The following is a 22,621-nucleotide window of genomic DNA, read 5'->3' as shown; positions in this document are numbered from 1 at the left end:
ACAAACTGACAACAAACAATCGAGTCCTTTGTTACGACCACTGACACCAAGGACTTGCACCCACCAGAAATCCATCAAACACGGGCCTTTGACAACAGAATACCCGCATTCCCTCAATCCTAAGACTGATCAAAAACTCTTCAAACATCTAGAAAACCCCATGGCAAATCACGACAGGACCAGATGGATGGGGAAACGAATACACAATCAGAAGAGAGAAAAGTGTGATGCTTTTTAATGAAGCTCATCAAGTTATAATTACAGCACAGGTGACCAGGAACTTTTTAATGAAGCTCATCATGTTATAATTACAGCATAGGTGACCAGGAACTTTTTAATGAAGCTCATCATGTTATAATTACAGCACAGGTGACCAGGAACTTTTTAATTAAGCTCATCAAGTTATAATTACACAGAGATGACCAGGAACTTTTTAATTAAGCTCATCATGTTATAATTACACAGAGATGACCAGGAACTTTTTAATTAAGCTCATCATGTTATAATTACAGCACAGGTGACCAGGAACTTTTTAATGAAGCTCGTCATGTTATAATTACAGCACAGGTGACCAGGAACTTTTTAATGAAGCTCGTCATGTTATAATTACAGCAGAAGTGATCAGGAACTTTTTGATTAAGTTCATAAGTTCATCATGTTATAATTACACAGAGATGACCAGGAACTTACAAAAATTAAATTCATCATGTTTTAATTACAGCAAAATGTGTCCAGGAACATTTTTTTTTTTAACCTCAAATAAGTTCACCATGTTAAAATTACAGCTGAGGTAACCAAAGACATTTTTCTGGCTTTAACAATACAGACGCATGTTGTTACTGTTGTTATTTTTGTTCCGGCCTCATACGAGGAGGCGCCATGGCAAAATCGTTGGGACTTCTCATCCAGTGTTCACCAGTGATTAGGGTTCGAGACTTTCAGCCTAGCATTGGGAACCGCACTTTACTCTGATCTTCCTCACTCCAACCAGGTGTCAATGGTTACCTGACTTTCGCTAGGGAAGGTTAAAATTGCACCGTGGATATGAATTCACTGCACCAGTGGCCATAAAAGGCTATGGGACCTTTAACCTAACTCTTTAACCTCATACTCACATCCATGAAGCTGGCGTTGACGTAGTCCGAATGAGGTTCGTTGGTCAGGGGTTCAAGGACAACACGAGAGTGATCATCTATAAATAATACATATAGCATTTATGATTAAAGAATTGATTATCATTCCATATTATGCAGTTGTTGTTTTTTTAAATTTCAAATACATGTATACAAAAGCAAAAAAAGGGTAACATCAGAAAATGCCATACTCTGTCTGTTAGCATCAGTTGCTTATGTACATATTTCAAGTACCATGCAAAATTGCTTCTGCGAGAGTACTTCCTACTTTAAACACACCCTGAAGTATACACCCCAAACCTCCACAAGACCATTTTTATCATTAATATGTTAACACTGCACATACTACTACATTATTATGTAAAACGTTTATATGTAAACACTGCAAATATCAACACATCATAACGTAAAACATTAAATCGTAAACACTGCACATACTACCACATCATTTCGTTAAACGTCAATATGTAAACACTAAACATACTACATCATTACCATGGTATGCATTCACACACTGATGCGCACACACATACACACACACGTACACAAATGGTCGACCCATTTACTCCTGTACCTGCTCTCAGCACACACACGTAACAGTCTGTCAAGGCGACTTACAGGCCACGATGTTGCCGTATCTATTCTTGGCCTTATTTTCTGGTCTTCGGGCCACTTCACACAAGGCCAGCAGACCCATTGGCAGTTCCTGTCAACATGTGCAACTATCAGTAGACCCATTGGCAATTCCTGTCAACATGTGCGATATCAGTATACCAAGTTCCTGTCAACATGTGCAACTATCAGCAGACCCAATGCCTGTCAACATGTACAACTATCAGTAGACCCATTGGTTGTTCCTGTCAACGTGTTCAACTGTCAGTAGACCCAGTTACTGTCAACATGTGCAACTATCAGTAGACCCACTTCCTGTTAACATGTGCAACTATCAGTAGACCCAATGCCTGTCAACATGTGCAACTATCAGTAGACCCACTTCCTGTTAAAATATGCAACTATCAGTAGACCCAATGCCTGTCAACATGTGCAATTATCAGTAGACCCAATGCCTGTCAACATGTGCAACTATCAGTAGACCCAATGCCTGTCAACATGTGCAACTATCAGTAGACCCATGGGTACTTCCTGTCAAAATGTGCAACTATCAGTAGACCCACTTCCTGTCAAAATGTGCAACTTTCAGTAGACCCAATTCCTGTCAACACTTGAAACTATCAGTGGAAACCCACCCACCCCCAGTTCCTGTCAACATCTGAAACTATCAACAGACCCATATTTCTGTCAACACTTGAAACTGTCAGTGGACCCAGTGGCAATTTAATGTATTACACACAACACTTCAATTCTTTCTTTTATTTTTTCCCCTGTAACTTCATCCAAACATAAGCAAACAATTCATCTGCCAGAATAATAGAACTTCATCTGCCAGTTTAAGCATGCATGAAAAAGATATTTCTGCCAATGTCATTGTACTAATGATGTATCTGCCTGACCTTTAAAAACTCCATTTTCAAGTTTAACCAAGGGAAAAATATTTCTGCCTATGTCATAATAATAACAATGTATCTGCCAGATTTCAAAAAGGTTTCATTTGCAAAATGAACCATGCATGGAAAAGTTATTTCAGCCTATGTCATAATATCAATAATGTATCTGCCTGATCTATTACACTTCAATTAGTGAGTTCAGCTATGGAAAATATATTTCTACCTCAGTCATTCACTGACACTTGTAAACCTCATCCTCAGTACAGATACCTCTCACAGCTTTCCAGAATAGAAGCAGACAAAAAAATTAAAAAAGAAAAAAGAAAAGAAAACGTCACACACGTTCAGATCTTTTTCTCTTTCAAACCACATTACCTTATTCATTTGATCTGACTTTTAAAATGCTGTCAATTTATTTACAATATAATTATTCAATAAGAAACAGTTTCCCGCTGTTGAAAGACTGCTGATATATTTCATCTTGAAAAAGAAAAAAGAAAAAAAAACTCCATTCTCTTTGACAGGAAAGTTTCTCCATCAGTTCAACAACAACAACAAAAATATATGTAACTTCTTACCTCAAACTCCTTACGGAAGCCATCGTAGTTGTTGTCTTTGTTCTTCAGAATGTAGGCATGGAGGTCCTCCAGCTTGACAGGGGAGGTCTGTTTGCGGCCATTCACGTTCACGTAGATGGGCTCCGTCACCTCGTCAGGCTTCCCGTTCTCATCAATCTCCTGCAGCTGCGTTTGTTCTATCCAAACAGAAAGTAGAACACAGACTTCACAGTTTCCACACATTCAAAGGTGGGTGGGGTGGGGGTGTGAGGGGTGAGGGTGGGTCGTTTGTTCTGTCCAAACAGAAAGTAGAATGCAGACTTTACCGTTGCCACACATGCAAAGGTGGGTGGGGTGGGGTGGGGGTGTGGAGGGTGGGGGTGGGTCGTTTGTTCTGTCCAAACAGAAAGTAGAATGCAGACTTTACAGTTTCCACACATGCAAAGGTGAGTGGGGTGTGGGGTGTGGGGGTGGGGCGCTCGTTCTGTCCAAACAGAAAAAACACAGACTTTACAGTTTCTACATATGCAAAGGTGGGTGGGGTGGGGGTGTGAGGGGTGAGGGTGGGTCGTTTGTTCTGTCCAAACAGAAAGTAGAATGCAGACTTTACAGTTTCCACACTTGCAAAGGTGAGTGGGGTGGGGATGTGGGGGTGGGGCATTTGTTCTGTCCAAACAGAAAGAACACAGACTTTACAGTTTCTACATATGCAAAGGTGGGTAAGTTGGGGGTGTGGGGGATGGGGGTGGGGGCGGGGCGTTTGTTCTGTCCAAACAGAAAGTAGAACACAGGCTTTACAGTTTCCACACATGCAAAGGTGGGTGGGGTGGGGGTGTGGGGGGCAGGCATTTGTTCTGTCCGAACAGAAAGCAGAATGCAGACTTTAGTTTCCACATGTACAAAAGTGGGTAAGGTTGGTGGGGTTGGGGGTGGGGTGGGCGCTGGTTCTGTCCAAACAGAAAGTAGAACACAGACTTTACAGTTACCACATAAGAAAATAGGGGGGGCCGGGCGAGGCATTTGTTCTGTTCTGTTCTGTCCGAACAGAAAGTACAACAAAGACTCTACACGCAAAGGGGTAGATAATAATAATAATAATAATAATGTACATTTATATAGTGCCCTTTCTCACTAAGAGCTCAGGGTGCTTTACATGAAAGGAAAATATTACAAGTAACATAAAACATTCATGGGGAATGTGATTGTGACGCTACTCTTGTTTTGAAATTCAAGACAATAAATAACTGTCCTGTCTGCTATCATTCTCTTGTATTGCCTGAACTACCTGTGAGCCCCAGTGAAATGCACTCTTAGAATCAGGGTTCATGTTTGTGCCACCTCATGTGCTACAAAAGCAGTGTAAGTGTTGAGACTTCAAAAATGATACACAGAAATCCAATAACAGTCACAGGGCACACTTACGCTTTTTCATGTGGGTCGCCCTGCATATATTTTTTTGTATTTCACACGTGTCATCCACTATTTACAGTGTGGGGGAATGGAGGAGAGAAACTGTTCTACTACGTGTAACAAATAAATGCATCCTGTATAGACAATCTGACTGATCACTGATTTCGCTAGAACTGCAAACAGAACTGCAATTACTATACCAGAATCAGAATGAATGAAATCCAGAGATGTTGCGAACACACGACACCATGTATATAATCTCAGTATATTTGAGGCACATCTTTTAGAACAAGAAAAACAAACAACACACAAAAAATGTACATATAAACAACAACACCACAGCAGCTTGCTCACCGACTCGAGAGTCTCCCAGCAGCATGCACCGTTCATTCTGCACTGTGTTGACGCTGTCTTCTTTCGCATCATCAATGTAACCTTTGCTGACATTCATCTTTTTGTTACGGCGTCGTCTGGAAAGTCAGTACAGAAAATCAAACATGAAACGAAGTTAAAGACTTCCTAATGCATAGAACTCCTCAACAACTCTTTTACCCACTCATCTGTATCAATGAATAGCGATAGGAATACATGGTGTAAACTTTCGGACGAACAGAACCTTTGTTGCAAGGGAAAAAAATGAAATGGTGACAGTCAAAAGTCTTTTGAACATGTGAAAAATAGCTCTTGTTTAGGTTTAAAAATTGTGGAACTGTTTCTTTTCCAAAGTGCAATTTGAACCTGAACTGAGGGGAAAAAAAAAAAAATCTTGAAACCAAAAGAATTCTCAACAGCATTATCAACAATACGATTACCAGTACTGTCCAAACATGCCATCAACACATGTTGAGTTTTCTATTCTTTGTTAACCTTGATAAATTTACATTAAATCACTAAGTGTACCAGCAGACATCTCTGACCCCCATAACACACGAGCAAAACTACAAACATTTAATCTATTCCATAAAAAATGTTTCCGCTGCATCAAACATACTACGAATGCAGCTCTTACCATTCCCCTCCGACATAAATAAAAAAAAGTAAACATCACCACAAACTACTGCCAGGTGACAAAGAAGAGGCCTCACCTGCAGACGAAGACGACAACAAGGATGAGGAAAATGACGACAACAAAGGCAGCCACACCTGCAGCAATCCCCAGTGTCACGGAGGCATCAGCGCTTTTCATTACGGCTGAAACCCAGACAGTCACAACACAGTGATCAGATTTTTTTTTTCTCAAGGCCTGACTAAGCGCGTTGGGTTATGCTGCTGGTCAGGCATCTGCTTGGCAGATGTGGTGTAGCGTATATGGATTTGTCTGAACGCAGTGACGCCTCCTTGAGCTACTGAAACTGAAACTGATCAGAAAAGGTTTTGTATTTTGTGATTGTATTCGTTCATTTTTGTGTCACAGCAGGTTTTTCTGCATGAAATTTTGGTTGCTCTCCATAGGGAGAGTGTATAGCCACAGTGCTGTGTCACCTACACTTCATTTTTACTTTTTCTGTCTGCTATTGTGTTTGTTTTATTACAATCAAAGTGGATATTTTCACAGACCTTTGCCTGGAAAAATCATTTTGTTGCCATTAGGTTAAAGAAAAACTGTGTTAAGTGTACTGCTGAACATGGGACCTCGGTTTATCATCTCATCCGAAATACTAGCACCCAGACCACCATTCAAGGTCTAGTGGAGGGAGGGGAGTGGGGGGCAGGGAGGGTGGGGGTGGGGTAAAAGTCACAGTTTATATGAGGGACTTGAACCCATGGACACTTGCTTCCTAGTTGGGGCGCATTACCACAAGGCCACCACATGTTTCCAGACTCGACCGAACGCCAGATAATAGCTGATCCAGTCATTCTCACCAGTAATGATGATGTTTGAAAACCAAGCAAACTAAACCACTTCCACATTAAACAGTGAACTGAAAAGCATCAAGCTACAGAATGAAACATTTTAAAACCAAACCAACTCAATCAAACTAAACCACTTACATCTAATACAGCAGATTGAAGCATAATGCTACAGAGTAAAACTCGTACAAATCTGGCCAACTGTTTTCAAGCACTGCTACACATCTAAAATCTGGTTTCAAGCACTGCTACAGATTTGCTAATCTGTTTTCAAGCAGTCACAGATCTGGGAATCTGTTTTCAAGTAGTGTAACAGATCTGCTAATCTGTTTTCAAGCAGTGTTACAGATCTGGAAATCTGTTTTCAAGCAGTTACAGATCTGGAAATCTGTTTTCAAGCACTGAACTTTACCAGCTCTGGAAATGTTTTCAAGAACAACCACAGCTTTCAAAATGTGTTTTCAAGAAGTGTTGGGTTAAAGGTCCCATTCCTTTTCATGGCCAACAGGATGGTGAATTCATACCCACTGTGTCCATGGCTCAACACAGGAAGGCATGGCCCATCCTCTCCTTCCTCAAGTAGTATTAATTACAGCTCTGGAAATCCATTTCCAAGCACAATTACAGCTTTGGTCATGTCTTAAAATACTGTTACAGCTCTAGAAATCTGCTACATTTCTGGAAAAATGTTACAGCTCTGGATATTTCTGTTAAAGTACTGTTACTGCAGTAGAAATCTGTTCAAGAAATGTTAAAGCGGAGAAACAGTCTTCAATTAGTGTTTCAGCAGTGGAAATATCTCAAGTTTAGTGTTACAGCTCCTGAAATCTGTCTCTGATCGCCATTTTAGTTAACAGCAATATCTAATAACATGGTGCAATAGCAATGGAAATCTTTCGAATAGCATTACAGCAGTGGACGTCTGTTAAAATAGTGTTAAAACTATGAAAATCTATGTTCAAGCAGTGTTACAGCTCTGAAAATCTCTCTTTAATTAGTGTTACAGCCTTGGAGATCCCTGTTCAAGCAGTTACAGCTACAGAAATCTCTGTTCAGTGTTACAGCTACAGCTCTGGAAACGTGTTTTGGTTCTGGCAGCCTATTAACGAATAAGCAGAGAAAAACGTGCAAGTCTACCTGTGTGGCAGTCATTGCCGCTGTAGCCCTCAGAACATCCAAACAGGCAGTTCCCAGTCGCCTTGTCACAGGTGCTGTTGTCGCGGCAGTAACCACACTGCTGTGAGCAGTCTTCCCCAAAGTAATAGCTCTTGCATGCTGCACAGGTCACCAAAACAACATTGTGTGTAATGTGATGCAATATATATGTCACGTGCCTTCTCCAAAGTAATGGCTCTTGCACGTTGCACAGGTCACCAAAACAGATCATCTTTTTTATGCAATACAATGTTATTTTATGTCGAAGATAACGACCTAAAGGTGCCAGACCTCTACATCGGCAACAATATCCAAGTCTGTGGACGCATGCTGAAGATTGTGGACTTTGGGGACGAGTACACACGCAGACATGTCGTCCCTATGACAGAGAGGTTTGAACAATGAATTACTCCTTTACTGCCAAGACAATATTGACAATGTGTGTGTGTGTGGTCATTACAGGTTTGGAAAAGTTTAGAGAAATTGTAGTCCTTTTTTTCAAGGCATTGAAAGTCAGTGAAATCTGACTTGGGTTTATAAAAGTTTGTAAATTTGATATTGAACCCTGCATTAGTGATAAACTAAGTTCATCCACAGATGGGAACAAAGAAAAGAATGATTGAATCAATTTGATTACCATTGCCAAAACACCTGCAGAAATAGAAAAGCTATTAACATTTGCATGTGACATATTGTGAATGTTTTTGTTTGTTTGTTTTGTGTGTGTGTGTCTGTGTGTGTGTGTGTGTGCCATGAGTTTCTCTCAAGTAAACTGTGATTTATGTTATACCATTTGTTATTATTCTTATTTATATATTAGAAATCTGTGCTAGAAATTTCCTATTCTTCTATCACTGTCTTTATTTTTCAAGGCCTGACTAAGCGCGTTGGGTTACGCTGCTGGTCAGGCATCTGCTTGGCAGATGTGGTGTAGCGTATATGGATTTGTCCGAACGCAGTGACACCTCCTTGAGCTACTGAAACTGGAACTGAAACTTTATGTCATGTGCCTTACACAAGCTCTTGCACACTGTACAAGTCACAAAACAAAACAGATCATAATTTTGTACTGTGATGCAAATTACCAAAGGATGCCAATGTTCCTGTGCACTAAGATACTGACTACAAAAATTCTCTTATTAGCAAAAAAAAAAAAAAAACCAACTCTGAGGCAAACACCATGTCCTTTACAACTCACACTCCGTAATGCCTGTCAATGCTTACAGTCATGACATCCACTGCCATGGTAGCCAGGTTCGCAGCCATTTTCACAAACACCTGTCTTATGATGGCAGCTCTCTTCGTTCTTGCAGCGTCCACAGCGCTCGAAGCAGCGACGGCCATATGTCTTATCCTTACACACTGCAAACAACAAGAAGAAAAAAGAAAATAATAATAATAATAATCATCATCATCATAAAGAAAATTTGTATCAGTGACCATTTTCTCTAAATAGGGCTCAAGGCACTTGACAAAAATAGGTAAACATACACACACACACACATACAGCCTGCACACGCACACATATAACCTGGACATACATACACTCACACACATACACACGCACACACACCTCTTGCATACTTCCTGTACCATTCATCTTGCCAAACATGGTTTTCAACTATCACATGGAGGAAGAGAAATTTCAAGACGAACAGCAATTTTCCAACAACAAGAATGAAGACAATGTGCCAAATATAACCTTTTTCTGACAATTTTTTGTTGTTGTAGTGTAACTTAATGCTTGACATACACAAAACGATAACAACTTTGTTCTCTCACGTTATTCAGAATCAAGTGAAACACTGTGATCTTACCAGCGATAGAGAATATCAGGTTGTTTCTTCCAGCTGATACCCTATTATCAAATATTATGAAATTGCAAAAAATAGATTAAATCAGGCATCTATCTCATATTCCACCAAGGTAAATGTCATACTTTTTTTTTTTGGATGGCCTCCAGTTATGATGCTCTTTTTTTAGGGGGGGGGGGGGGGGGGGGGGGGCAGGGGGGGGGGGCTAGCTATTAATTTTTTTTTTTTTAAGGAAAAAGACAAGGAAAATTGTTTTTTGTACAAATGACTCACCTGTACTGCAGGTACGATCTCTGGGGTCGTAACCAATGTCACAACCGCTTCTACACTCTCCTGTCTTCCTGTCGCAGATCTCACCATCTTTACAATGGCCACAAACGGAGTCACAGTTTTGCCCATATCTCCCTCCCTGGCATGCTAAAAAAAAAAAAGCAACAACAAAAAACAAACGAAAGTGTGCTTGCTGATAAGACAGAAATAATAAACAAATAAACAAATTCATTATTCTGCAAAGTCTTAAACTATTCTGTTCTTTCAAGCTGCTGAACAGACTTGAGCTTATGACAAAATACCCTTCTGGGGTGGATCAAAAATACAAAATGATACTGAAGTGCATTACTGATGTAATCTAATGACACAGTTCTTTGCAGAAAGAACTACATAAAACTATGTTATCAATATCAAGAATCATTCCAATTTGGTGCCGCTTGTAAAAATTATGACACTCCTCCCTTCCACTTCCACCTCCCTGCCCTGTCCCTTCCACCCAGAAAAAAAACAACAACAAAGAGAATGACAGAAAGGTAGTCAATTATATTTCAATAAAACTTTTAACTTTCTTTTCCTCTATGTTTGCCAGCATGATTGTTTGCTTTCTTTTCTTTTCTTTTTCTTTCCTTTCCATTAGCTTTAGTTAAATTATTTTTATTGCTCATTTTGAAGTTTTTTCTCTATAATTGTCTGCACGGCTGTTTGCTTTCTTTGGGGGTGGGGGTGGGGGTGGGCGGTCATAAGCTATGTTTGAATCATTTGGGTGCGCATGGTTTTAAGAAGGGAGGTGATCCATTTACAAAGTATTGAAAAATAAGTGGAGTGATGATCTAGAGGAAACGCTTCCGCCTAGGAAGCGAGAGAATCTGAGCATGCTGGTTCGAATCATGGATCAGCTGCCGATATTTTCAGCCCCTCCACTAGACCTTGAGTGGTGGTCTGGACGCTAGTCATTCGGATGAGACGATAAACTGAGGTCCCATGTGCAGCATGCACTTAGCGCACGTAAAAGAACCCACGGCAACAAAAGGGTTGTTCCTGGTAAAATTCTGTAGAAAAATACACAGTGATAGGAAAAACAAATAAAACTGCACGCATGAAAAATTACAAAAAAATGGGTAGCGACGTGCTCTCCCTGTGGAAAGCAGCCTGAATTTCACACAGAGAAATCTGTTGTGATAAAAAAAGAAATACAGGTACAAATACAAATAAAAAATAATGATATTATAAACAAAAAAAATGTAAAAAAAAAAGAAAAGAAAAGAAAACACACATTAGAAACCCAAAGAGAACTTACCCTGGTCACAATGCGGACCGAAGAAGCCTGGCAAGCAGCCCTTGAGACATTCCCCAGTTTCTGGGTCACACTCATTGTCAAAGCATTTGCCACACGCCTGCTCACACCTATGGCCATAGTATCCCTTGTCGCATCCTGTTCACACACATGGACAGCACCCGTTCAGTTTCCCCGACACTTCACCCAACATCAAAGGCCATGTATCGTCAACAGAGGTGCAAACCAACAAAAACTTGTAAAAACATGTTGCTTTAGTCAATGATACTGATTGTACTGTACATGAAAATTTTCAATTCTATCACTTTGTATATCATGACTGTGTGTGTGTGTGTGTGTGTGTGTGTTTGCGCATGCGCGCACATGGGAGACAAGCCTGACTGATACAGGAAACAAATGATGAGTGCCCAATGGTAGCGGTCAATCAGCTCAACCCAGGTAGGCAACTAACCTGTTGTGCAAATGACTGTGTACTGTGCTTACTTTTAGAGCTTGGTCTCTGACAGAGGACAGGTGTTATATAAGTATCCATACCATCATCAAATAAGCCAAGTGGATGCTTTTGATTATGAAACAATCTGTACCATTTCCATATTATATAGAATAGAATAGGCCTTGTAGAACCAAATGTATGCATGCACACACACACACACACACACACACACATACCAACATGCACACACACACAACACACACAAACTGACGTTTCTGACAGTCTCATAAAACACACACACACATACACACACGCAAGCACGCACGCACATACACACACACACAAAACCAACATGCATGCACAACAATACTGACTTTTCCGACAGTCTCATAAAAAAAACAAATATACACAGACACAGACACAACCAGCATGCACACACAACACACACACACAGACTTTTCTGACATTCTCATATAAAAACCACACACACATACACAAACACACACAGACACAGAGGACAAACTGACTTTTCTGACAAGTCTAATAAAAACCCAACACACACACACACACACACACACACACACAGACTGACTTTCCTGACAAGTCTCGCAAAAAAAACCAAACACACACACATTCACACACACACACAAACATACACAGACACACAGAGGACAGACTGACTTTTCTGACAATCGCTCTCCTCCCAACCAGCAGCACAACCTGAGCGGCACTGCCCACTGCTGGCGTCACACACCTCTGTTGTGTTTTGGCAGTGACACTGGTGAACACAATTGATTCCAAACAGGTAGCTGGGACACTCTGAAATGCATACAAACACACACGCACGCACGCATGCATGCACACACACACACACAGAGAATGAGACTGCATTTCTGGGTTTCACTCTGGAAAATGCCAGATTAATTTTATGAAAATCAAATAATAAAATTTTACACTTCCCAGATCTTATTCAATCTGATTAAAGTCTGGAAAATTTCACACCTATTCCAGCAGTCATAAAAACAAAATACCCAGAACACAATTTACAAAGATGCAAAGATGACAACATTCTGACAAAGAAAAAAATCTCACCATCAACAGAAAACTGATTACAATATGTTTGCAATCAACAACAATGCTATTGCTGGATAATGGTTCTGTTGACTTTGAACAGGTTCACTTTACTGTACAGCCAGCCAACATAGTTCATACTTTACCTGTAAAGTCAGCTGACACAGTTCATACTTTTACCTATACAACCAACTGACATGGTTCATACTTTACCTTTACAGCCGGCTGACATGCTTCATACTTTACCTGTACAGCCAACTGACATGCTTCATACTTTACCGGTACAGCCAGCTGACATACTTCATACTTTACCTGTACAGCTAACTGACATGGTTCATACATAACCTGTACAGTCAGCTGACTCGGTTCATACTTTACCTGTACAGCCAGCTGACACGGTTCACACATTACCTGTAAAGCCAGCTGATATGTCAACATACTCCAACAAAATAACAAGGATGAACAAAAGTGGCCACCAAGTATCTGTTCTTGCAGTCTAAACCACTGATAAACAACCCTGAGTACAACCAAGGGTTGTCATACAAGCAGTGACCGAACAAACCACAGGCAAAGCCAAAATTCCCACTTACTTTTTTTCTCCAGGTCACAGAGCTCATTAGTTTTGTGCTTGTCATCGGAGACATTGAACGAGGTCATGTCAATGTAACACCAGGGCTGACCAGCGTACCCTTTGCGTTTAGGCATCTTGGGGTTTCGACAGAAGTTTTGAGGATTGTCACCAGGGAGGAACTCTGCAGAGTCCAGTTCCCACTTCTTACACTGATGCCCGGACAGCGTTGTGCTCTTTGTGCCTGTGTACGTCTTCCCCACCTCATCGTAGAAGTAGTCTTTTACTGGAAAGAACATTTTATAACAATATTTACAGACTGGTTTAGTGTAAATGATCCAATATTTTGTGTGTGTGTGTGTGTGTGTGTGTGTGTGTGTGTGTTCGTAGGATCGCCAACTAGAAACATATGTTCTAGGGTAACCAACTATTCAATTCAATGCAATTCAAAATACTTTATTGTCTGCTTCATCAAAAATAGAAAATTGTCTTTAGGCTCACTCAATATGCCCACCAGCAAATATCAATGATAAAAACGAGTAACTGACACACCCTTCCCTGTTCACCACACACACACATCAGTTATCACATACACAGAAAAATATGCGGGTAAGATAATATTACATTTTAAGATTGAGTGAAACAACTCTGTGTGTGTGTAAGTGTGTGTACGCGTGTGTTTATGCATGCGTGCATTTGTGTGCATGTGTGTGTACATTTCAATCATCATAAAAACTAAAAAAGGAAAATACTCAGTATGATAATTATAAGAGACAAATGCTCATCTTTACACAAATATCAGACTGATCAGTGATTAAACTAAAGGGAACATATCATGTCAAACAACTTACAAAAGAGGCAGTGTGGTCCATATCTATTATCATCACATCCAGCATCACATTTTCCTGTCTCACTATCACATCCTTGACTGCTTCCCGCCCGACATCTGCATTCCAAATTGCATTTCCAGCCAAACTTCCCCGAAGGACAACCTGAAAAATATTGATACTGTGATGAAAATGATGTCTTCATTAAAATATTCCTTATCAGTTATAAACAGCATATTATCTTGCAGTTTAATCAATAAATAGCGTTTGTTTTGATTAATTATATCAATATCAACTGTCTATAAAACTTGAGTAGACATTACATCACATTTGATTTATTCATTCGTTATCAAATGCAAATGATCAAATATCCATATTTAGAACTACAGAAGTCACACAGATATATACGTAAACTGTAAAATTAGAGGGAAAACATATCAATGAAGAAGGCATGGTGATGTAAAGAAAAAAAACCCAAACAACTGATGTGGGGAAAAAAAAAAAAAACCTGATGTGGAGGGAAAACAAAAAACTTGCATAGGGAAGACAATAAATGACAATGTCAATCCAACATAATTTAAGGTGGTTAAAATCTAATCCTAATTAACTGGCAAAATTTTATTCAGCACTTAAATCAATAAACAACAGTAATCATGATTTATCATGTAGAACTTCGTCAAAACTAAACTGGAGTAGGGAATAGGAAAATTAGTAAACACAGTGTATGACTATGACAATCCAACAAAAAACTACTAACAACATAAACAGATCTGCTGAAGATTTCTGCATATATTATATGACACTTGATAAATATTAATATACTGCTGTTAGATGATATTCACAAAAATGTGGGAAGGCGTGGTACTCAGTGTCTGCAAATGATAAACTCCCCTCAAGTTAAATCGTCACCAATAACGTAATTAATTCTAAAACTATAAAAGGCAATAAATAAACGATAACTGTTGCCTGTTCCTTTAAAATGACAAGAATCTGACAGTGACAGTGAGATCAAGATTTCCACAGTCAAACAGAAAATGATCATATAAATTTAGCAGAGCTCTTGCATCTCTCTCTATACAGACCTGCAGGACTTGTCTTCTTCCTTATACTTTTACCATTAACATCACTACATTCTTTTTTTTTTCTTTTTTTTTGTGGGGTCACACTTTCAGTCTGTGTGTGTGTGTGTGTGTGTGTGTGTGTGTGTGCGCGCAAGCATGTGTGTGCATGTGCTTTTACAATACATGCAACTTGTGAGTATGGTTTTACTTGTAAAAATGAATAAGTTCCCGACTGAATCCAGTTATGCCACATACAGTGGTACACATTTACACATATGAGTGTGGCTCAGCATGTGTAGGCAAGAATCTAAATGAATGCATGAACTGAATGTGTCTGCATACTTGTATGCATGCATACATGTCTCATTGTATGCATCATTATTCATTTATTGTATGTGGGTGACAAAATTAACATTTTTCTTATGTCACCATGGCAGAACACAGGGCTATGTTCATTGAGAGTAAAATAATTTCTATTAATTCTAAAAATGACCGGGAAAAAGGAGAGAAGAGACGCTGAAGGAAAAGAACTATATTATACTAACGCTGTAATAGAGGTATTTCAAATGGTAAAGTGGTTGTTCTAACGATTTGATTTTGCTGGTGGTAATGGACATGGGATGTCAAGCAGAAATTGTGGACACACAGTTTACGCTTTATAAGGTGGAATGGATTACCGGAAGTGGTAGTAGCTTGGACAAATATTGGTTCATGGACTGAGGACCTTGAGTCTGCATTCTTACTCCACTCAGTAAAAAGCCTAACTTATAGTTATACAGTTATAGGTCATATCCATAAAGAAAGCTAAAGAGAGGATTGAGGCTGACGGATAGACACAAACAACCACAAACACACATTTTATATGATATATATAAGTAAGCACACACTGTGTCACACAAACAACACACACACACACACACACAACCCTCTCTCTCTCAATCAGAAACACACTGTACACATGACATATATACACACATTATATATATATATATATATATATATATATATATATATATATATATACATACACACACACACACACACAATCTGTGAAAATGCTAACAGTAACACATACAGTAAAAAAACAAAAACAAAAACACACACACACACACAAAAAAACACATACACATGACTATGCATATATAAATAGTATACATATAATGAACACATACATGTAATGATGTATGCAAATACACTCACACATGCACACACAGTAACACACACAGCGACACACTAACAGAGATTGAGAGAAAGTGAGAGACAGAGAGGGATTCACAGAGGCTGTGACACTGACAAGTGCAATACTGTTAAAATATGTCTGGTAAGCTTTAGAAATCTATACAAAACAAAACTCAACTATTAATTCGCAACAAATTTTAGGGTATGGACAAAAATGGAACATCTCTCTCTCTCTCTCTGTGTTAACTAAGAATGGCAAGATTTAAGAACTGTAAAATAACTTAAGGTATGCAAACAAAATTATCATAACATGATACTGATAACATCACTATAAATCATTAAATGCAACTGTGCAACTTGGATGATTTTCAAGTAATTATTAAATCAAATTAACCACTTACATACTACAGTTAACTGTTGAGCTTTGAGACTGACTGAGCCAGATTTTTCTTTTGATGTGGTCAGGGAGAATGGGTGTCAGGTATAACACAACCTGTGTGTGTACACAGGCGTACTGTAACACAAGACATCTGTGCCTGTGAGTTGAGTGAGAAAGAACACATTGCAGCTTCTTTCTTTTTTCTTCTTCTTTCTTCTTTCCATTACAATTTTCATGACCAACATCAACTTGCTGATGACTGTCGAGGTTGATGCATACTGGGTATTTTTAATGTTTCCATACCCTACCAAGCACTGACATGGATTACAGGATCTTTAATGTGTATATTTGAACTTCTGCATGTGTGTACACAAAAGGGGTTCAGGCACAAACATGTCTGCACATATGTTGACCTGAGAGATGGGGAAAATCTCCAATCTTTACCCACAGAACCCGGACTCGAAATCAGGAAACTCGGTCAAGAGTCAAGCGCTCTAACCCTTCGGCCACCGCACCACTTATAGTACTAAACAGTGGTACCTATGTGCTAATATAAACATGATGAAATGACACAGATTTCATACTGACTGGCAGGCATGCACTTGCTGACTTAGGCTGCTGGCAGAAAAAAGATAAATCAAGAGATCCTGAGACAAGAGACAGAGATTGAAAGCAGAAGAAGACAACTCCAGACACACAGGCTGGCAGAAAAAGAGAGAGAAGCACTAAAATCAGTTAAATGAAACAAATATCAACATGTCCAAAAACATGACTAATGACAATCACGGTGGTAATGTTTAGAAAATCATAAAAATAACTGATAAGACACCGTGATTGGCCATGAACAGGAAACAGAAATTATTGGAATTCTTTACAAAAACTGGCTAAAAAATATCAAAATCAGAAACAATGAGTGTTGAATGACTGAACATTTTAAAATGCTAGCTTTAAACCATCACAAAAGAAGTTCTGAAATCAAAATTGCTTGTAGGTTATTTGAACTATTGCTATTGAAATTCTAAATACAAACTCAAATAATAAATTACAAAACCAAAAAGAATATAAACCAAAACTAAAGGAAAATGCCCATTAACACACACACTCACTCACAGTGACAGACATGCATTTATGGAGAGTGCAAGTTTAGATACACAGAAAACACACACTGATTTAAATATCTCTGTCTCGTTCCCCCCCCCCCCCCCCCCCCCCACACACACACCCAATTTCATGGTAAGGAAATATCTTTTTTTCCATATTTCATGGTAAATAAACATCTTTTTTTCTTTTTAGTATCACTTAAGAAGTATTAACTACTTTTCCAAAACCATTTAACACTGCACAAAAACACGAACAGTTGACTGAAAATAGGTGTACAGAAATTATAGTTGTCTCTGCAAGGGGGAATGGAGAGAGAGATCAAATGGGTGTGGGTAATTAACATCCATGTTATCAGCATACATTCGTACATCTCTCGCTGTCACTGTGTGTGCATAACTAAGTGTGAATGTGTGTGTGTACATGGGTATACATGTTCAAAAGTGTGAATGTGTGTATGTGCACATGCTTCTAAGTTCCATGACAATACACAAACTCCAGCTGTATTTGTGTTTATATGGGTATTAGTCCTATTACTTTCAGTTCATATTTTTTTCTTTTAATGAACTATCCCCCACCCCCAATATTCCTTATGACCCTGGAATATTTGATAATAGACATTCTATTCAATTCTAAACACACACACACACACGCACACAAGTCGCAGACTGACAAATTATATCTGCATCAACATCACACACACACACTATATTATATAATCATGATATAATCGTCTCTCACACACACACACACACACAGTTTGCCTTCTTCAAGTCTTATTTTGTGTTGATTCAAAATCTGTATTATATGCTTTAAACTCATCAAACTGTAAGAACAAGTCCAAAATAATAATAGAAATAAGTCACATTGTACATCTTTTGAATTTGAGAGGAACACATATAACTTTTTGTTGGGTTCCTTCTCACCTTGGTCTCCTATATATATAATGAATGGGCTGACAGGGCTGCAAGAAAAGGTGCAAAACACCAACAGGGAACCACAGACCTTTATGTGATTTTGTCTGTACAAGAGGGGTACCGCTTACTAGAAAAAGCATCATGGAGCAAAGTTAGGGAAGTACACCAGCAAAATGGCAAAGTTTTAAATAAAAGTATAAATAATATTCAACAACCGGAATCTATCAACCAATCAAATACATTGAGTAATTTATTCAGATTAAGGCAAATTCAGGCATTATCAAACAGGATAAAGCAGAATGCTTTTATAACAAAGTTCAGCAGAGATGTTAAATGCATATGTGGAGAATCTATTTCATGCAAACACATACTCTTTGAATGTCAGAGTCTGAAATCGTTTTTCCAAACTTCTCAGAAAATTCTTTTGAATGTATTTTTGACAATTTCAGGATATTATCTGCTATTGCAGAAGGTTTGCTGCATTGTCCAATTGGGCATTTGTTATAGTTGTTACAGTTTGTTTGATGTTAGCGTTTCCTTCTATATTGTGCCTATGCCTCCCCTTTTAATGTCTTATTTTTTCCAATACTCTGTATCTTTCCCACCACACACACACACACACATACGCGCACACACACATCATTCATCACCCTCTGACCAATACCGTTCCCACCACCACGTTCCGCCCTCCACCCCCACCCCCCTTTTTTTCTCTTTTTTTCCCGTCTAATATCACTTAAAAGTGGAAGACGTTAAACTGAAGACTACTACTACTACACACACACACAACCACCACTCTTTTTCATAAAACGTATGAACTCTGTGTGATTCCCCTCGCGCAGTCACCACCACACCCCCACCTCCACCCCCCATATCCCTTCTTTTTCACAAGAGCTTCGAATCGTTTTTATGGCTCAGAATACAGGTAAACTAGGTCAACTTGCTATGTGCATTACAAATACCAAAGTGCTCTAAATCATTCAGAAAGCATTCAAATCCACACATTATCTTGGAAACTGTCTTTCTTAGAATCGACTCACAGACTGAATATATTCTTCCTTGTAAACACTTCGATCAACAGACTCCATGCAGTGATTCATTCACACCCCGCTAAAAATCACGAAATCACACTGCAAGTCTGAGAGCCAGAGTTTGAGTGCTTCTGCAAATAATTTTCAAATATAAAGGGCATACATTGGCAAAATTGAAAACGTCCTAGTGTCATACTTTATATTGTTTTGTTTTTTCCTTGTGACAGAGGTGTGCGACTGTCAATGTGACAGTGGCACTGGTGGCATCCGGTGAGTCATTGACGAATGTTGACAAAATTTCCGATCTCATGTTTTAAAGTCAAGCGCAGAGCGTAAAGATTGATTCGTAATTTATAACGCATTCGCTTCACAAAAATATACTCACTGTCGGGAGTTCCTGAAACCACTGACAAAATCGCGACGACACACAAGAGCGCACCCAAAGTTTGGGTCGCCATTTTCAACACATTCACACAGATTAGCGACAGTGCGCCCTCTGGTAGACAGTGCATGAAATGAAATCAAATGTGTTCTGTGACACATGCGCCCGTGTAGAATATTGAACAGTAGTCTTGCTTTGACAGCGAAGCTTTATACGGGCGCTTTTGCTTCTGAATTTACGTAGATTGAAGCGGCAGCAGACGACGTTTTCTATACGATATTGTGCAGGTGGCGAGGCGAGAAATGGGGAAAGGATCACTTGAGATGGACTGTTTCAGTTTCAGTTTATGCATCACGAGATGACGCTTTTTCCGTAGTATCAAAATAAGATATGATGAAATCCATGATTCATTATATCTCTTCCTTCTGGATTTCTGTTTCAGCTAATTTTGCAGGCCCACTCTAAATGAACATGTAATATTTGTAGACGGAAATTGTTCATTTCCTGTCGAAAGGGTCACTTGACTTGCATGTATGCAGAAATATATCGTGGAATCCTCATCTTTTTCACACACAAGCATCCGCATTCTGTCGAACACACACACACACTTATACACACAAACACGAGCGCGCACGCACGCACACCGTCTGGCACACACACACACACAGCGCATCGTGTGTGAATGTGTTTCTTCACCGATCATGTGTGTGTGTGTGTGTGCAGTCGGTGTGTGTGTGTGTGTGTGTGTGTGTGTGTGTGTGTGTGCGTGCGTGTGTGTGTCAGTGTGTGTGTGTGTGTGTGTGCGTGTGTATGTATGTGTGCCGTGTGTGTGCGTGTGTGTGCGTGCGTGTGTGTGTGTGCCAGTGCGTGCGCCAGTGCGTGCGTGCGTGTGTGTGCGTGCGTGTGTGTGTGTGTGTGTGTGTGTGTGTGCGGCGCGCGCGCGCGCGCGCGCGCGTGTGTGTGTGTGTGCCGGCTGGTGTGTTCAAGTTTGTGTCCAAGGTGTGTATGTTTTACAGTGCCCGCCTCACGGTGTCTGTCTGCAGTGTCTGGTTTTGTTCCTAAGTTCTTAGTCTTTCTGTCTCAGTCAGCCTCAGCGTTAATCAGTAAGCTTACTTGTCCGTCATGTCAGTCAGTGTCACGGCAACGTGTGTCACTGAGTTTATTTGGGAGCACTGAGGGAGGAGTGAGTCCGGGCCGTGGGGGAGGATCGAGGGAGTGCGTATCAGTGCGGTTTGTGTGTGAGGGGGAGGGGGGTAGACAAGAGTGCTGGGGGGTCGCTTTGGTGTGTGTGTGTGTGTGTGTGTGTGTGTGTGTGTGTGTGTGTGTGTGTGTGTGTGTGTGAGTTTCTCAGCCGGTGGCACTGAGTCTTTCTTTCTCTCAGTCACTCAGTGATGCCATGCCTCAAAGAAATAAAAGCAGGCCCTCAAAGAAATAAAAGCAGGAGACGGAGCGGCCGTAAGTCTAACATGAAAGGTAGAGCACGATGCTTTGCAAATCAAACAAATATCGGCATCATTTCCAAACCAACACTGCGCAAATTTCCGAGCTTCAAAACGGAACACAGTCTCTGTGGGCTTTTCCCACAACACACTAGACGCCACGCTCTTGGCATCAGAGATCTTTTCCCATCCCTCTTGCAGCCAATCAGTGGCAGCCTCTGTGCGCCGTGTGTGTATGTGTGTGTTTGTGTGTATGTATGGTCTGTCTGTTTGAGTGCGTTTGTGCATGCGCGAGGGTGTAAGTGTACACAAGTGTCAGGAGAGTTCTGTGCACGTGCGTATGTGTGTGTGTGTGTGTGTGTGTGTGTGTGTGTGTGTGTGTGTGTGTGAGGGGGAGGTGGGGGTGCGGGGGTCAGGGGGGGTAGAGGATGAGGTATGTGAGTGTATGCATGCCTACACTGTGGGAGCAACAGGATATTGGAATGTGCGGGTTTGTATATATATATATATATATATATATATATATCTTTGTATATATATATGTGTGGGGTTGGGGGTGGGGGATATTGGCGTATGCGTGTGTGCTTGTACAAGTAAGTGTTCATCTGTGTGCCCCAGTGTGTGTGTGTGTGTGTGTGTGTGTGTGTGTGTGTGCCGTGGTAGCTGCGATACGTAGACTAGAAATGAGTGTGTGGAGGGGATAGAGGAGGTGTAGGGTAATGTGTGTGTGTGTGTGTGTGTGTGTGTGTGTGTGTTGGGGCTAATGTACGTTTATGTGTATTTGACTGTGCTTTCATATCTGTGAAACTGCATGTTTGGTGCATATCTGTTATGCATGTGTGGGTGTATGTGTGTCTTCATGTTTTACATTTATTTGCTTATTTATCATCATTATTGTCTTATTTATTTATTATTATTATTATTATTATTGTTACTACTACCTTTTTATATTGTTTATTTATTTATTTATTTATCATTTGCTTATTTATGTACGCTTATCTATTATTTATTCATTTATTTACCTTTTTTTCTCTCAAGGCCTGACTAAGCGCGTTGGGTTACGCTGCTGGTCAGGCATCTGCTTGGCAGACCGGATGTGGTGTAGCGTATATGGATTTGTGACGCCTCCTTGAGCTACTGAAAACTGAAACTGAAGAGTGTGTTCAAGTTACCAGACACGATGTACTGCAGTGCCCGGCTCAGATCTTTATGCGGTAACTTAAAAGAATAGTTGATTCTGGCACATG

The 22,621-nt window shown here is 39.9% G+C and overlaps 1 protein-coding gene across 1 annotated transcript in view; it reads right to left on the bottom strand.

The window, feature by feature from the left end:
* The window catches only part of LOC143295487 (receptor-type tyrosine-protein phosphatase epsilon-like), a 48,071-nt gene extending 28,018 nt beyond the window's left edge, over positions 1-20,053 (bottom strand). The window contains exons 1-13 of the mRNA XM_076607210.1: positions 19,939-20,053; positions 13,913-14,053; positions 13,084-13,347; positions 12,104-12,241; positions 10,993-11,127; positions 9,699-9,842; positions 8,836-8,973; positions 7,594-7,731; positions 5,691-5,796; positions 4,960-5,075; positions 3,217-3,392; positions 1,752-1,839; positions 1,116-1,192 (exon numbers count right to left, since the gene is read on the bottom strand). Coding sequence (XP_076463325.1) covers positions 1,116-1,192; positions 1,752-1,839; positions 3,217-3,392; positions 4,960-5,075; positions 5,691-5,796; positions 7,594-7,731; positions 8,836-8,973; positions 9,699-9,842; positions 10,993-11,127; positions 12,104-12,241; positions 13,084-13,347; positions 13,913-14,053; positions 19,939-20,011 — 1,734 coding nt within the window. The 5' untranslated portion in view covers positions 20,012-20,053. The remainder of the gene's footprint in view (positions 1-1,115; positions 1,193-1,751; positions 1,840-3,216; positions 3,393-4,959; positions 5,076-5,690; positions 5,797-7,593; positions 7,732-8,835; positions 8,974-9,698; positions 9,843-10,992; positions 11,128-12,103; positions 12,242-13,083; positions 13,348-13,912; positions 14,054-19,938) is intronic.
* Positions 20,054-22,621: the final 2,568 nt, after the last annotated feature.

Source organism: Babylonia areolata, chromosome 20, assembly GCF_041734735.1.
Source record: "Babylonia areolata isolate BAREFJ2019XMU chromosome 20, ASM4173473v1, whole genome shotgun sequence".
Taxonomy (NCBI): Eukaryota; Metazoa; Mollusca; class Gastropoda; order Neogastropoda; family Buccinidae; genus Babylonia; species Babylonia areolata.
This window is presented reverse-complemented; position numbering and strand designations above follow the sequence as displayed.